This window comes from Candida tropicalis, assembly GCF_000006335.3.
Source record: "Candida tropicalis MYA-3404 genomic scaffold supercont3.1, whole genome shotgun sequence".
In the NCBI taxonomy this organism is placed as follows: domain Eukaryota; kingdom Fungi; phylum Ascomycota; class Pichiomycetes; order Serinales; family Debaryomycetaceae; genus Candida; species Candida tropicalis.
The window spans coordinates 1,999,739-2,016,753 of NW_003020038.1; the positions used below are offsets into that span (position 1 = coordinate 1,999,739).

A 17,015-nucleotide genomic window follows, 5' to 3' on the forward strand; every position below is an offset into this window, starting at 1 on the left:
AGTTTTAAAAAAATTAAACTGATTATAATTAGCTGTGGATCTTTAAATGGCTTTCGGTCACTAAATCGTGTTCAAGTTTCAGACTAAAGGTATTTGATGTTTCTGTGATACTTTTTCATTGCACGTGAAATGATTTACCGCTAATAACTCTGATCAAATTAATGGAATCAGTTAACGGTGAAGCACAACTGATCCAAAAGCCTCACCGGTAATAGCGAGATTTTTAAAAAGAAATGGTTCCTATTGCGCTATAGGAGAGCAAATCGGCGATATCGAAATTTCTCTTCTTTTGCAGTCATCCAACATACAACAGTAAACTGGAGCCGTGTGCTAAAATTATTTATGGTGATAAGTACGTTCATTTTATAGAAACGACGGCATGAATAGAGACAATAGATTATTCACACGGAGAAACTAAAATAATATCTCCTTAGAATCTATAGCTGCATTGCAGAGCAAGTTTGTATATTCCAAATCCCTGATTCGATAGATATTCTTTTTGCCTAATACTGTAGCTTGTGGCATCCTGTGAATTTTTGAATCCTCCTCCTCTTTCTACTCCCCCCTTAGTTTAGTCAATGTTCAATTTTTGTCATAGACAGCTTAATACAATAGTACAAAACTCTAACTTAATTCACATTAATATTAACATACAATTATACAAAAAATTACAACATCATAAACAACATCTTCCCTATGCTATGGCAATCTTATTGACACGGTTATTCAAAACACGTGCATTATTCAAATACACTTCAACCAACTCTTCCAATCTAAAATTATCAACACCCGAAGTAATCTTTTCTATAGCACTAAAAATCTCCAAAGTATCGACTTCCAATTCCACTTCATATTTGATATCATGTTGAATAACTTTCTTACCAACTTTATTTTTCGACTCACGGGGAATGAGAACTCTGGTTAAATCAAACTGAGTTATGGTTGGTGCATGAGTATACGTTGTTCTCTTTTTCTCTCTAGTCATCATTGGCTCATTCTTTGACATGATTGTTTCTATATTCCCTTCGGGTACAGGAATTTCCAAGGACAATGAAAGACGCAAGTCATACATACATTGGGGATTATGAATGTACAAATCAGCAATACGTTCTTTCTGAATGGCGGTGTATCTTGGAGGTGATAATAAATTGTCCTTCGATATACGTACTTTCCTGAGATGTTCACCCTTGTTACCAAGTTGGTAAAATGTATCAGTATTATCTGAATCTAACATATTGAACTTTCTAGTTGTTTGTTTCTCTCTTTTGTCTTCTTGATACAATCTTTCTAATTCTTCAAAATATTTTTTGATTTCCTTCCAAGCAATCTCTTCAACTTCCATATCAAAACGAGTGTTTGAATGATCAGTATAAATACATTCTGTAACCACACTCAAATCGAGTCTATTTCCGGTTCTTTTATCAATGATTTTTCCAAACTTTAATTCCAATTCAACATTTCTCTTGTTCTTCTCTTCGATATTTGAAAAGTTTGCATAAATCCACTCAGCAATCGTACGAGTCAAAGGACTTGGTGGAATAACCCCTGTTATACTACATTCCAAATCCAAGCTTCTGGTAGTAGTATAATCAAACACTGGTTTATTAGAAAGCCTAGTAGTAGTTCCATTTGAATTATCAATAGGGCCATTATGATGATCTTGGTCAGCCTTGTTTGGAGGAATCCATCTTTGTGCCCAAATTGGTGGAGTATCATAACGTCTTGGTTTCTTTGATTGTTTAAGTTTCTTTATCTTAGTTAAATCATCATCTTGGTCATCAAGAAGAGTCGTGGTTGATTCTTCTTTGGCAATTGTTGTTTTCACTTCATCCGTCGATGTCTCGCTAGATTTGGAATCTGGGTCATCGCTAACCTCTGAAGTTTGTGCAGGTGCAGGTGCTGGTGTAGGTGCTGGTTCATTCTCTTGTATATCTGTTTTAACACGTTCTTCAACATTTGAGCTATCTTGATGTGTGTTTTCATCAACAGCAGCAGCATCAATAATGTTCGCAATTGAGTTTCTTTTCGGAACTACGGGTGAAGATCTTGCACTTGAATGACCACTACTTCCGGCCAGATTCAAAGTTTGCGGTTGTGGCTGAGATGTTTGTGCTGCTTGTGGTGTTGATGGTGGTGGTGCTGGTTTATGGGCTACACTTGGTGAAGTCAACAGACTTATACTTGGCTTTCTAAAATCAGAATCGCTATTTGAATCCGATTGCTTCTGAACTGGAACAGCAGGCGCTGATGGAGCATCATTCAACATACTAGTTATTGAATGACGTTCATGCACTGATGGCATTGGGGGTCTAGTAGCAAGGGGTACTTTAGGACTCTTCTCATTCTCATTGGAAGCTCCTGGTGAATCGTTATTCAAAATTGACCCAACATTCATTTCAAATTAAAAAAAAAAAGTATAGTGATTGTAGTGTGTTTGATGTTTATAGTTAAGATGTCGTAAAGTTGTTTTCTTTTTCTCTGGATTTTTTTTTTTTTTTTTCATCGGTTTCAAACTGAGACAGAAAGTATCTTTTGATTTTTTGTTCTTCCTTGCGTCGAAATAAGTCAGAAATTGTTAATCTCTACACGCAAAATTGAGATCTTGGTGAGAGTGAAGAAGTGCAATAATCAATTTTAAGTACAAGACAATTTAACTAAGCAATGTGTATTTTATGGGAGATTTATTTATTGAAGTACGTTAAACTAATACTATGTATATATAAAGGAGTATAGTTAAAAGTTACCCAATGGAGCATCATAGGTAGTGTTTTGGTAATCCCAATAGAAGGTCAATTCAGATGGATAACTACTATTGACACCACATTGCTCAACAAAATCAATATCACCAATTCTGTCATTGACGTAATCTTCAAAGTCGTCTAATTTACATGAAAACCCAGGACCAGTGGCACATTTAGGAATAGGAACAACAGCATCATTGATAATGTATCTCACGTATGATTCATCATCTTCACATTGGTATTTTTCAGTATAAATTCTAGCACCTTGTGGAACAATAGATGAATGAACATATGGATTTGGGAATGGGATATAATCAGTTGGTAAATCCTCAGCTGGTTCTAACAATCCCAAGGAAGAATGGAAAATCTCTAAATCAGTATCATGTGTGAATGACAACCAGATTTGGTTATCGTTTTCAGTATCCTTTAAAAGAGCCAAAGAAGCATTCAACATTGGACTACCAGCTATTCTTGTAAAGTTATTACCGGCACCATTGCTGTAATAATTAGATAAGTCATTGGAATAACTGTATCTGACAAATTCTTCATTGGTGAAGATATCACAGAATGGACTTGATCCACGAACATTAATTTCATAGGCACACCATTGAAAGAGGTTTTCAATTTCGGAAGTACTCAAGTTCAACCCAGGATTTTGATCTTCTAATCTATCGGCGATATCATTCAAGTATGATGTGTTATATCTTTCAGCGATATCATCAAAAGCCAGTTCATTATAGTTTGGACAACTATATCTCGGAGTTAAGGTATTAAGACCAGATTCTTCATCTTCATCAAGAATACTAAATTTAACAGTTTCACCTTCTTCAAAATCATCACCTAAGAATCCTCTAGCAAAATATCTTGAAGTTTCATAACATCTACCAGAATTAGATGAAAAAACAGGTAAAGTGGAATTAACATCATATAATGAGCCATATCTTGATCTAAAGGTAGCACCATGTCTCATAGCGTTATCAGTACCGGAATATGGACCTTTTGAGTTTTTTGGACTGGTTTCTTTATCATACCAGAATTTATCTTTAACGAAATAAGTATAGCCATCATTCAAGAAAGCTAAATCACCTTTAAAAGTTTCATTGTAGGATTCCAATTTTTTATAAATCGCCTCAAAGGCTTTACCTTTGTTGGTAGTCGGATATCTTTCTCCGTGTCTTGAAAGCAATTGAACTTGTTCAAGTTTACAACCTTGTGGAATATCAGTTGAAATACCATAACCTTGTCTTTGGATATATGGAGCAGAACCACCAAGGAAGTTAAGAATATTATACGATTGAACAGAAGCTTGTTGTGGGGTAGCCACATCTTGGAAAACACTTTGACCAGCTAATAACAAGCCACCATTAACCAACTTTGACACAGCAACCATTTTTTGGATTGATGAGGAATTGTAAAGTAGAAAAAAATGGTACCGGAATGAATAATACGTCTAACTGTCATCTATTTATACACAACGATGAGTGTCAATAGTTAAAACATCAATTTATGATTGGGCGAAGTCCTCAGTTGCAGAAAACAATAGTTGCATTTCAACAAAAGTTTCATACAAATTCGATTTCTCAATTTTTCCATCCTTTGCCACGTGCGATAAGAAAAATAACATGGACAATCTGTTTTTGTGGTAGTATTGAATAAATTATAATTCAATTGTTAAACAGTCGTCTTAAGGGGTGTTTCTTGCCATTTATTTCTTCGGTAATTGTTGATAGTCATTGTATCTAATTATGTAATTACTCTTGATACTTTTTCTTGGATGTTCCTGAATGCTGAATGAACCCCGGTTAACTATGGCTTGTAATTCTTTTCTTGTTCGATGTGATTAAAAAAGTTCAAGTAACTGTGGTTCATTAAAGAGGCTAATGATATCATAATTAATTAGTTCGTGCATTTATATGCTTTCTAATTACTAAATTAATTTAAATAAATACCAACGTGGACAGGTAGCCAACCCAACAATCCCAAAGAAGACAATAACTAAAAGTTGGCGCATATGTCAAATATTCCCACGTGTATAATGGTCTCTTTATACCACACACCTCATATGACTATTAATAAAGCGTCTACTTTATCTCAGCAGAACTGTCTTTCTTCATTAGTTGATGTCTTCCTCATAAATCGGAACTGAATTGATATGGATTTGTAATTCTCTAGCCTATAGTGTAGTACATATATATATATATACTAGAATAAATTATTTCAAACAAAAAAAAAAATAACAGCAATAAAAAGAGATAAACATCCAGTAGTAGTATAGTATAAACACTTGTTGAGTACTTGACTGGCTATGGTGGTGGCTGTTGTCGTGTGAAGAGAAAGGAAAAAGATGCAAAAAAAAAATATATGACGGAAACGGGATTTGAACCCGCGCCTACTTACGTAGATCAGGATTGATGGTGGTAAGACTTTGTGGTCTGTAAAACTCGCCTTACCCTGACGCCTTGGACCGCTCGGCCATTCCGCCTTTTTTCTCGTGTCACAGCATGACTCGAACAACTCGGACACAAGCCACAAGATGTTGCCTGTTTGCCCTCTGGAGGTTACTGCCATCTGACAATTGCTCACAATTTGTCGTTATTCTTTGCGATGGTTGATTGTGAATACTATGTGTAATCAGCACAGAACATGATGTTTTTGAATTATATATCTTGACTACTGATTTCAGGGATTGTAATTAACAGGCATTGATGGTAATTAATGATTTTGTTTTCTGGACTCAACAACACATGGGAAATAAAAAAATGCAGAATCTTACTCAGGATTCTGTGCAAAATTTCTAGCAAAAAAAAAATACATCATCATTAGTTTCTATAAATTATGTGGCAATTATCATTCATAGTATCACATACTATTCTCAAACTCCGAGGTCAAGAAATTCAACACTTTGTATGACATTTTTTATATTGATACTGAGTTAAAGAGTATTCTTTTTGTTTACAAATTGAGCACACACGACCACACAAAAAAATTGATTATCGCTTTTCACTCTTTAAATCGAGAAGCACTGAAAAAAAAATATCTGAATCGCGTTACACGTCTTATATCTAAAGTATAATTTTACAACCAAATGACTCAGTCAGAAGTAGAACAACAACAACACGACCCTGCAGAAGGATCTTATCACGAATCCATGAGTGTAGATGGACAAGCTGAAATCGAGGCTGAAGAAGAGGAAGATATTTTAAATGGACCATTGTTAATCGAACAGTTAGAAGGTAATGGGATCAGTGCATCTGATATCAGAAAGTTAAAACAAGAAGGTTTTCACACTATTGAAAGTATTGCATATACACCAAAGAGACACTTAATGACAGTTAAAGGGATTAGTGAAAACAAAGCTGAAAAGATCTCTGCTGAAGCTGCCAAGTTGGTTCCTTTGGGTTTTACAACCGCGACTGAGTTCCATTCACGTCGATCTGAATTGATTTGTTTGACCACTGGTTCCAAACAGTTGGATACTTTGTTGGGAGGAGGTATTGAAACTGGTAGTATTACTGAAGTGTTTGGTGAATTTAGAACTGGTAAATCACAGTTGTGTCACACTTTGGCAGTTACGTGTCAGTTGCCTATAGATATGGGAGGTGGTGAAGGCAAATGTCTTTATATTGATACTGAAGGTACATTTAGGCCAAATAGATTGATTTCGATTGCCGAAAGATACGGTTTGAATGCTAACGATTGTTTAGATAATGTTGCGTATGCGCGTGCTTATAACGCTGAACATCAGTTGAATTTATTAAACATTGCTGCTCAGATGATGGCGGAATCTAGATTTTCCTTATTGATTGTCGATAGTATCATGTCATTATATCGTACTGATTATGCAGGAAGAGGAGAGTTGAGTGCAAGACAGACTCATGTTGCACGTTTCATGAGAACTTTGCAAAGATTAGCCGATGAATTTGGTATTGCTGTTGTCATTACAAATCAAGTTGTTGCTCAAGTCGATGGTATGGCAGGTATGTTTAATCCCGATCCAAAGAAACCAATTGGTGGGAATATTATTGCACACGCGTCAACTACTAGATTATCCTTGAAGAAAGGTAGAGCAGAAACGAGAATTTGTAAGATTTATGATAGTCCTTGTTTACCAGAAAGTGAATGTGTGTTTGCTATTTACGAGGATGGTATTGGTGACCCAAGAGTTGAAGAAGATGATTAAATCATGTGTCAAGAGGTCATCAGAGTCAATTTTCGCACCCTTACCTCCCTTTGTTATTGATATTATTATTGTTTAGTAATTTGTGTTATAAGCGTCTTCAATATATGTAAAGAATAAAAACCCATTATACATCTATGACAAAAACGAAAAAAAGAAACGAACGAAAAATGTAACCAGGATTTTTCCAAACATTTATCTAAACGATCAGTTGCATAGGAAGCAATAATTACATACATACAGGGCAAAATGAACGAATACAAGGATGAAAAAGAAAGAACAAAAAAGAAAAACTCAAATCCACAACAAAAAATCTAAAACTGAGCCCAAAAGGGAAATTGGTTACAAAGGGAAGGACAATATAATGAAAATTTTTTTTTACTTCCAAGAAATAAAGTTAATCTATTTCATCAGTGAATTTTAGCCAAATTACACGACATACACCCATGCCGCAATAATCAAAGTTTGTGTGTCATACACCCCCAATAGTAGGAGAAGAAAAAATTAGGTCAAGAAGACGCTTTTAAAATCATTAGTACCAGGAGGAAAATTTTTTTTTTTTTCTTCTGTTTTTAATCTTTTTACTAACATCATTCATTATTTACTTCACGGGTCATTAAATCAGTTGTTTTCAATAGTAGCAATACCAGAACGAACAATCAACAAGTGAATTGGTAAACTCGAAAGAACTTCATAAAAAAAAGTCAACAGAAAAACAAAACAATTCCTCACAGACACATACACAACCACTTTGGAAACAAAAATTTTTTTTCTCTCTTGTCAACAGTCAGTTTTATTTGTACATCCTAACTATTGACCAAATGAAGTTCGAAAAAGGGAAAATAAAGATATTACCAAAGCCATCGCCTGGTCCTTCTGCCCTGCAAACTCCTCCATCAGCCCAAAATAGCCCGGCACCAGTTATGCAGAAAAGAAAATCAACATCATCTATAGCTTCAAATGATTCCAAGAAGCCAAAAAAATCAAATCCCTCAACACCGAATACCCCACTGAAAGCTACCAAGCCAACTGGTCATAGACCTGTTACTTCTTGTACATTCTGCCGTCAACACAAGATTAAATGCAATGCATCTGAAAACTTTCCAAACCCATGTGAAAGATGTAAGAAGATGGGATTGAAATGTGAGATTGATCCGGAATTTAGACCGCGCAAGGGATCTCAAATCCAGTCATTGAAACTGGATGTTGATGAATTAAAAGCCAAGATAGAGATGTTGACTAAAAATGAATCCTTGCTCACTCAAGCTTTGAACCAGCACAACTTGAATATGTTACCATCACAACAATCACCTGGTCATGTACCACTGCATATGGCTCCACAGCCACGAGTTTTCAGTTCACCAGCAAATGTATCACCTATTCCTTCTATTACTAGTATACAACAAAATGCACCATTGACACAGGAGAACTCTGACAACTCTCCATCAACAATGAATACACCAGATCACGTTGAGGAGTATCAGCCAATTTCAGAGTTTATCTTAGGAGATGTAACCTTACCATTAAACAAAGCTAATGAATTGCATGACAAATTTATGACTAAACACTTACCATTTTTGCCTATTATAATATCTAGATCTGCCACCGAATTGTATCATAAATCCCAACTACTTTTCTGGGCCGTTATCCTTACGGCAAGTTTATCAGAGCCAGAACCAACACTTTACATGTCTTTGGCATCTTTAATCAAGCAATTGGCAATTGAGACATGTTGGATTAAAACACCCAGATCCACCCATGTGATCCAAGCTCTTATTATACTTTCAATTTGGCCGTTACCTAATGAGAAAGTCTTGGACGATTGCTCCTACAGATTCATTGGTTTAGCTAAAAACTTGTCCTTACAACTAGGACTACATCGTGGGGGAGAGTTTATTCAAGAATTCAGTCGAAATCAAGTCAGTTTGGGTCCTGATGCTGAAAGATGGAGAACGAGGTCTTGGTTGGCAGTGTTTTTCTGTGAACAATTTTGGTCATCATTGTTGGGATTGCCACCTTCAATTGGTACCACAGATTATTTATTAGAAAATGCTCGTGTTGATAAGTCTTTACCAAAAAATTTCAGGTGTTTGATTTCATTATCTATTTTCCAATGCAAACTTGTTAATGTCATGGGTATTAGTGTTACAAGACCAGATGGTTTATTAGAGCCACTGAATCGTGCCGGTTCACTTAGTTTATTAGATAGAGAACTAGAAAGATTAAGATTTAAATTGCAATTTGAGGATGGGAGTGCAGTGGAAGTTTACTATTTGTACATAAAGTTGATGATTTGTTGCTTTGCATTTTTGCCAGGAACCCCAATTGAAGATCAAGTCAAATATGTTAGTTTTGCATACCTTTCCGCTACTAGAATTGTTACGATTGTTTCACAAATGATTAATGATATTTCATTAATTGAATTACCAATCTATATTAGACAAGCAGTTTCATATAGTGTTTTGTTGTTGTTCAAATTACATTTATCCAGATATTTGATTGAGAAATACGTGGATAGCGCAAGACAGCTGATTGTGACTGTACACAGATTGTTTAGAAATACTTTGAGTTCATGGAAAGATCTCCAAAATGATATTTCAAGAACAGCTAGAGTTTTGGAAAATTTGAACATTGTTTTGTACACTTATCCTGATATATTCTTGAAGGACGTGGAGAATGAAGATGCCAGTATCATTACCAGAATGAGATCGCATTTAACCGCGTCGTTGTTTTACGATTTGGTTTGGTGTGTTCATGAAGCAAGAAGACGAAGTCTCTTGGATAAAGGCAAAAAGAAACCAGAACCAAATAAGAAACTTATGCCATTGCCTTTTTACAATCAAATTACCAAAGATGATTTCAAAACAATCACAACGACAACCCCGAACGGTACTACAGTTACCACTTTGGTACCTACCGATGAGGCGATGAATCAAGCAAAACTGAATGGTAACAATAAACCTTTAGAAATCAATGGTATTCCATTGGCAATGTTAGAAGCAACTGGCTCTACGAGAGATATGCTTGAAGGTCTTCCTCAAATACCACCAAGTAGTCAACAACAGCCACAACCAGAACAACAAGGGCATCAACAAAGAGCACCTCCAACTCCAGCTACACAACAATCACATTCCCGTCAAGGATCTGTTGCTCCACCTGTTGTATTGAAAACTGAACCACTTCTGACAGCACCACAACCACAGTTACAACCACAACCTTCTCAACAATTTACACTTCCACAAGCTCCATTTATTCTTGGAAATTCACCAATCCCACAGTCATATCTACCAAAGATTGATGAGGTTGGTTTGCCAACAGAGATAAAGGATGAAGCAGTTGCTTCACAAATCAGCAGTTTCTTTGAACAACAAACTAACGGATGGTTGAGTAACGAGAACCACGATGATGACTTTTTAGGTTGGTTTGACATGAATATGATGCAAGACCAGTGATTAAAACCATATAAATATTACAGAACAATAAATAACGAATTGTATATAGAGAACATTTTTTTTTTAAAAGAAATAAATAGGGATTATGTTTTATTAATAATATTTAAAGAATCTTAGCATTTATAAGAGTTTCTGCAACTGCAGAGTCGTTTTCATCACTTCCTCTTAATATCAATTGTTGTTCTTCTTCATTCACAAATACCACTTCTTTATTAGAGTTAGTGGTCAATCTAGGTTGAATATATTCCCAAGCTTTATCCTTTAACTTTGGAGGCTCAAATGAATCAGCACCACCAAAATATAACCTTTCACCAATAATGGAGCTTTTTGGAGGTATGATAGGTTCAACCTTTAGTTTTTCATTAATGTCCTTTTCAGCAGCAAGAATCATTCCCATTGATGGCTCACCACGCAACTTTCTAGTTTTCATATTTGTAACTACCACAACTCGTCTATCTTGCATTGCTTCAATAGGTAAAAATGAAACTAATCCAGAACATATCTGAATATTTGATTCTTGTCCAATATCTACTTGTGAAACATATAATTTGTCGGATGCTTCATGTCTTTTACAGGATTGTATCTTACCTACTTGAAGTTTAAGATATGAAGGGGTAACTATAGGGGATTTGTTAGTCTGTGATATATGAACATATTCTTATCTATAAGAAAACATACATGTTTTAACACCTCTTGTGAATACTCTTAACATTTTTTATAGCTAGCTCTACTTTATAAACTACGGTGGTTCCTGATTATTTTTTTCTTTCCCATTCGTTCATAAAAAATCGAATTTTTCCTAATTTGGATTAAATTAATCGCGTCTTGAAATTTTTTTTTTCTTCCTCTTTTTTTTTTTTCTCTTTTCATCATCTTCTTTTAGTATCTCAGTACACATTTTAAAAGTTTTTTTTTTTTTTTTCAAGGAATAGAGGTTTCTTTCTAACCAGCTCATAGTTACTTAACATATAATCAATAATGTCTAATTTTGTATCCTCACCAGGAAGAATTCCGTCAGATGCAGCTCAATTATTGAATTCACAAACCTCCTCTGCATTTGGTAGAGATATGTCAACACCTGCTCAGCCAATTTTATATTCAGAAGATGTTGCCCCTCAATTACAACAACAACAGCAACGTGCCATTCCTGGTAGACGTAGACAAATTGCTGTTCCAAAAGTCGTTGATGTTACCGGTGAAAAAGTTAGAGAAAGTTTTGAAACATTTATTGAAGAATTTGTTGATCCAGAACAGGTAAATGACGACTGGGATGGGAAGATTTATCTTGCACAAATAGAAGCTATGAAAACCTACGAATACAGTACTTTATATGTCGACTATCAACATTTATTACTGAGAGAAAATGGGGTTTTAGCTACTGCTATCCTGGAACAATATTACCGTTTCTCACCATTTTTATTAAAAGGTTTACACAGATTATTGAAAAAATACGCACCAGGTTTATTGCACACTAGTTTGCTTCATAATACTGACGAAACTGCCAGTGAGACTTCTACAAGTACACAGGCCAACGAACGTGTTTTCCAAATTTCATTTTTCAATTTACCAACAATTCAAAGAATAAGAGATATTAGATCTAATAAAATTGGTTCCTTGATGGCCATTCTGGGTACAGTGACCAGAAGTTCAGAGGTCAGACCGGAATTATATCGTGCTTGTTTCACTTGTGATTTATGTTCAGCTGTCATTGAAGGAGTTGAACAAGTATTCAAATATACTGAACCAACATCATGTCCATCCTGTGAGAATCAATCATATTTTACATTAAATGTTTCCAAGTCACAATTTATTGATTGGCAAAGAGTAAGAATACAAGAAAATTCCAATGAGATTCCAACTGGATCTATGCCTCGTACATTGGATGTTATTTTAAGAGGGGAGATTGTTGAAAAGGCTAAACCTGGTGACAAGTGTAGATTCACTGGATGTGAAATTGTCATCCCAGATGTGTCTCAATTAGGGTTACCTGGTGTTAAACCACAATCAGTTAAAGATTCAAGGGGGTCTGAGTTGAGTAGTGGTGTTACTGGGTTGAAATCTTTAGGGGTTAGAGATTTGACATATAAACTTGCATTTGGCGCATGCCATGTTGCTTCATTGATCAATAAAGCAGGTGGAAATGAACAACTTGAGGTAGATGCTAATGACCAAGAAGTGTTCTTGACTTCATTGAGTGATTCAGAAGTAGCTGAATTGAAGGAAATGGTTAAAAATGAACATATTTATGATAAATTGGTTCAGTCTGTTGCCCCAGCCGTGTTTGGCCATGAAGTCATCAAAAAGGGTATTCTTTTACAATTATTGGGAGGTGTTCACAAGGAGACAGTTGATGGTATTAACTTAAGAGGTGATATTAATATCTGTATTGTTGGTGATCCATCCACATCTAAATCACAATTTTTAAAATACGTTTGTGGATTTTCACCTCGTGCAATCTATACTTCAGGTAAAGCCTCTTCTGCTGCAGGTTTAACTGCTGCAGTCGTCAAAGATGAAGAAAGTGGAGACTTTACCATTGAAGTTGGTGCTTTAATGTTGGCTGACAATGGTATTTGTGCTATTGATGAATTTGATAAAATGGATGTTTCTGATCAAGTTGCGATTCACGAAGCTATGGAACAACAAACAATTTCCATTGCTAAAGCTGGTATTCATGCTACTTTGAATGCCAGAACATCAATTTTAGCAGCTGCTAATCCAATTGGTGGTAGATACAACAGAAAAATGGGACTCCGTGCCAACTTGAACATGACAGCACCAATTATGTCAAGATTTGATTTATTTTTTGTTATTCTTGATGATTGTAATGAAAGAGTTGATACACAATTGGCATCTCATATTGTTGATTTACATATGCTCAGAGATGAAGCTATTGATCCTCCATATTCTGCTGAACAATTGGCCAGATATATCAAGTACGCCAAGACTTTCAAACCGAAAATGACAAAAGAAGCCAGAGATTTCTTGGTCACTAGATATAAAGAATTGAGAGAAGATGATGCACAAGGGTTAGGAAGATCTTCCTATAGAATTACTGTTAGACAATTGGAATCTATGATCAGATTGTCAGAAGCCATTGCTAGAGCTAATTGTACCGAAGAAATTACTCCAAGTTTTGTTGCCGAGGCTTATGATTTATTGAGACAGTCTATTATTAGAGTTGAAATGGATGATATTGAAATGGAAGAAGACGAAGAAGGTGAACAACAACCAGAAGATGGCGAATCACATCCAGACGTACAACAACCACAACAACAAGAGCAATTGCAAGAACAACCAGAAGGTGAACAAACTCAAGATACACAAAGAACACAGAATGTTTCTATTTCATATGATAAATACTTATCTATCATGAACTTGTTAGTGAAGAAGATAACAGAAGATGAAAAAGCTGGAGGCGATGGTGTTGCCGCTGATGCATTAGTTGAATGGTATTTGCTTCAAAAAGAAGATGACATTGACACTGAACAGGAATATTTACAAGAAAGAAAATTAGCATACAAAGTTTTGAAGAGATTGGTAAAGGATAGAATCTTGATGAGTGTTACTGAAGGTGAAGAGGTTGTTTATATCATCCATCCAAATTGTGCTATTTTAGATTTCTTTGATAGAGAGTAGACTCGATCTGTTCTTGTGTATTAATTATGTTGTTTATTTCATTTTTATTTTTTTTTTGTTTTTTTTTTTGTTTTTTTTTTTCGTATTTTGTATTCATATATAACTACTTTGCTATTATTAATAATTAAGTATTTTTGGGCTTTTTACTTTGTTCCAAATTGACCCGAAATGTAGCTTGGTTTGGATTTGTTGGACCTCCTTCTTTTTTAATTTCAATCCATTCAGTTGGTGTTGTATTTTTAGCACAATTATTACAATGTTCAAGAAATAGTTTCGAATTCTCAAACATACGTTGACATGAACGACACCATCCTGGATCATCACCTGGATTTAATTCTCCAATTGGTTGTTTATCTTTAACATAATGAATTAATCTTAAATGTCTTTTCAATACATCCAATCTATTAAATGAACCATCTTTTTTATGACACGTTGGATCATTTTTCCAATATGGACATTGATATTGAGGTGGAGCATGTGATTTAGCATGTCTAGTTAAATCTGAATGCCTAGCAAATGCCCATGTACATCCAGGATGTTTACAGATAAATGGTTTACCTGATTTCTTTTTTGAGACTACCCCCTTTGGTTTTTCTTGTTTGAAAATGATTACAGATGAAGCTGGTGGACGCGTCAGTTGAATATGTTGCTGTAATAATAATTGCTGTTGTTGTGGTTGCACTTGCGATGATGCTTCTTGTTGATCTTGAGTTGTTTGTGTTTCCGGTTGTGGTAGCACTGATGATACCAGTTCTGGTTTTTCCTTTTTCACAGATGATACCAATACTCTTGCTTCCTGTTGTTGATGACGCTGTTGCAGCTGTGGTTGTTGTATTGATGTTTGACGATGTAGTGGTTGATACGGAATATAAGTCGTAAATGGTTGACTTTCTGAACGGTAAGCCGAGGGCAATTTTGGTAATGGGAAATTTGAAGAACTAACTGGAAGATTTGGTTTCTTCACCTCTTTTTTTAATTGAACATCAACAGATTCTGACATGATGTGGGTTTTTTGTAAGTCGGTTATCAAACTTAGTCAAACACATGAATAGAATCAAAAACAACAAACAAAATAAAAATTACAAAATCGAGGAGGTTCGTTAGGAGAAAAAAAAAAAATCTCATCCTCACAGGAAGCGGCGGCGAATTTTTTTTTTTATTTTTCTCTGTGGTTTGAATTTCAGTTAATTTCGAATTGATTTTCTGTACATGACGTTGTTAATACAAAGCTGTCCGTTATTTTAGTAATTGAACATAATGGATTTACATTTGAAGTTGCTTGTAAGTTCTTTATGTAATATTTTTTTTTTCATTGTCTTGCTTTCTCCTTTTATTAATTCCGACCAGTTGCTATATAAGTATTATGTAACGATTACTAATAACACAAAATCTATTTCCTGATGATATTATTGGTAAAGAACCACCCGGAAATCGTATTTTCTTGATTTCCGATATCACAAGTATGCAATTCCGGTCAACTACTATTGAGAAAAATTTCCACCAAACCTGCATAATACGATACTAGGGGGGAAGGATACCTGAATTTCCCCAACTATAAAAATGACCTCAAGTTTCCTTTTCTGAAATTTAACAATTGGTTGCTACTTTTCTTTTCATCAATTACATTTAGTTGTTTGTTAAATAACATCAATTATCATTTATTTTTTATTATTAATATCATTATCATAAATCATCATGACTGACGTAAGTTAATCAGATTAAAATTTAACTATCGGTTGTAAAAAACAAATCAAGAATACTAACTTTTTGCTATCATAGAAAATTGAAATTTTAAAATTTGCCGGTGAAGACGGTGCTTACAAAAGAAGACCATCTAGTTTCAGAGAATTCATTAGTGCTAAACCTGGTGCTCGTTTTCCACCTGAAGCTGGTAGATACCACCTTTATGTTTCCTTTGCTTGTCCATGGGCTCATCGTACTTTGATTACACGTCGTCTTAAGGGTTTAACTTCCATCATTGGATTATCAATTGTTCACTGGCATATGGATGATAAAGGTTGGAGATTCCCAACTAAAGAAGAATTAGGTTCATTGAAGACTGATGATCTTTCTTTAGGTACTCCAGATCATCTTTATGATTTCTCCCGTCTTAGAGAATTGTACTTTAAAGCAGATCCAAATTATGTTGGTAGATTTACTGTTCCAGTTTTGTGGGATAAGAAAGAAGGAACTATTGTTAACAATGAATCTGCTGAAATTATCAGAATGTTGAACACTGAATTCAACAGTATCTTACCAAGTGAGTATGCTTCTGTCAATCTTGTGCCAGATAACTTGGTTTCTCAAATTGATGAATTGAACAGTTGGGTTTATGACAATATCAACAATGGTGTTTACAAAGCTGGTTTTGCTTCCAAACAAGAAGTTTATTCTGCCGAATGTCAAAATGTCTTTGATCATTTAGATAAGGTTGAAGGTATCTTAAAATCCAATCATGCTAGTGACAAGAAGGGTGAATTTTTGTTGGGTAACCAATTGACTGAAGCTGATATTAGATTATACACTACCATTATTAGATTCGATCCAGTTTACGTTCAACATTTCAAGTGTAATATTGGTATGATTAGAACACACTATCCATACATTCATGACTGGCTCAGATTATTGTATTGGAAGATTCCAGGGTTCCAAGAAACCACCAACTTTGAACACATCAAATATCATTACACCAAATCCCATATTAAGATCAACCCATATGGTATCACTCCATTGGGACCAGTTCCAAATATCATGCCTTTTGAAGAAAAATAATGTGAAACTGATGTTAAAACAAATATAACCCATACTTAAATAAATAAATAAATAAAGAAAAGAAAAGAAAAGAAAGTACAAAAATCTATTTGAATTCTATCATTGTAAGATACTAAAAACCGCCTCTAGTAGAAAAATTCTTTTATTAAAAGCAAATGTGAAATTGAATATTCCATCTAATAGAATTATTTGGCATTTTCATTATAACATTCCCCTTTAACATACTCGTTGTAC

The 17,015-nt window shown here is 34.8% G+C and overlaps 8 protein-coding genes and 1 non-coding gene across 9 annotated transcripts; 4 read left to right on the plus strand and 5 right to left on the minus strand. All coding sequences in view use genetic code 12, as the record gives it.

Annotated features, from left to right (window-relative positions):
- Positions 1-694: 694 nt before the first annotated feature.
- On the minus strand, positions 695-2,395 carry CET1 (polynucleotide 5'-phosphatase; the record flags this gene model as incomplete). Its single annotated transcript, XM_002546061.1, has 1 exon — positions 695-2,395. The coding sequence occupies one exon, from the start codon at positions 2,393-2,395 to the stop codon at positions 695-697; it is 1,701 nt and encodes a 566-aa protein (XP_002546107.1).
- Positions 2,396-2,733: 338 nt separating this feature from the next.
- Positions 2,734-4,131, minus strand: CTRG_00890 (histidine phosphatase family protein; the record flags this gene model as incomplete). Its single annotated transcript, XM_002546062.1, has 1 exon — positions 2,734-4,131. One exon carries the CDS (start codon positions 4,129-4,131, stop codon positions 2,734-2,736), a length of 1,398 nt encoding a protein of 465 aa, XP_002546108.1.
- A 972-nt stretch (positions 4,132-5,103) lies between these two features.
- On the minus strand, positions 5,104-5,223 carry CTRG_06351. The gene has a single exon. It is a non-coding gene; the product is annotated as a tRNA-Leu (tRNA).
- Positions 5,224-5,826: 603 nt separating this feature from the next.
- RAD51 (recombinase) lies at positions 5,827-6,921 on the plus strand (the record flags this gene model as incomplete). The annotated part of the gene is made up of 1 exon (XM_002546063.1): positions 5,827-6,921. One exon carries the CDS (start codon positions 5,827-5,829, stop codon positions 6,919-6,921), a length of 1,095 nt encoding a protein of 364 aa, XP_002546109.1.
- Positions 6,922-7,739: 818 nt separating this feature from the next.
- SEF1 (Sef1p) lies at positions 7,740-10,370 on the plus strand (the record flags this gene model as incomplete). Its single annotated transcript, XM_002546064.1, has 1 exon — positions 7,740-10,370. The coding sequence occupies one exon, from the start codon at positions 7,740-7,742 to the stop codon at positions 10,368-10,370; it is 2,631 nt and encodes an 876-aa protein (XP_002546110.1).
- Positions 10,371-10,473: 103 nt separating this feature from the next.
- CTRG_00893 (uncharacterized protein) lies at positions 10,474-10,833 on the minus strand (the record flags this gene model as incomplete). The annotated part of the gene is made up of 1 exon (XM_002546065.1): positions 10,474-10,833. One exon carries the CDS (start codon positions 10,831-10,833, stop codon positions 10,474-10,476), a length of 360 nt encoding a protein of 119 aa, XP_002546111.1.
- Positions 10,834-11,348: 515 nt separating this feature from the next.
- On the plus strand, positions 11,349-14,009 carry MCM6 (MCM DNA helicase complex subunit; the record flags this gene model as incomplete). The annotated part of the gene is made up of 1 exon (XM_002546066.1): positions 11,349-14,009. One exon carries the CDS (start codon positions 11,349-11,351, stop codon positions 14,007-14,009), a length of 2,661 nt encoding a protein of 886 aa, XP_002546112.1.
- A 124-nt stretch (positions 14,010-14,133) lies between these two features.
- On the minus strand, positions 14,134-15,009 carry CTRG_00895 (uncharacterized protein; the record flags this gene model as incomplete). Its single annotated transcript, XM_002546067.1, has 1 exon — positions 14,134-15,009. One exon carries the CDS (start codon positions 15,007-15,009, stop codon positions 14,134-14,136), a length of 876 nt encoding a protein of 291 aa, XP_002546113.1.
- A 695-nt stretch (positions 15,010-15,704) lies between these two features.
- Positions 15,705-16,781, plus strand: ECM4 (omega-class glutathione transferase; the record flags this gene model as incomplete). The annotated part of the gene is made up of 2 exons (XM_002546068.1): positions 15,705-15,713; positions 15,789-16,781. The coding sequence occupies 2 exons, from the start codon at positions 15,705-15,707 to the stop codon at positions 16,779-16,781; spliced, it is 1,002 nt and encodes a 333-aa protein (XP_002546114.1).
- Positions 16,782-17,015: the final 234 nt, after the last annotated feature.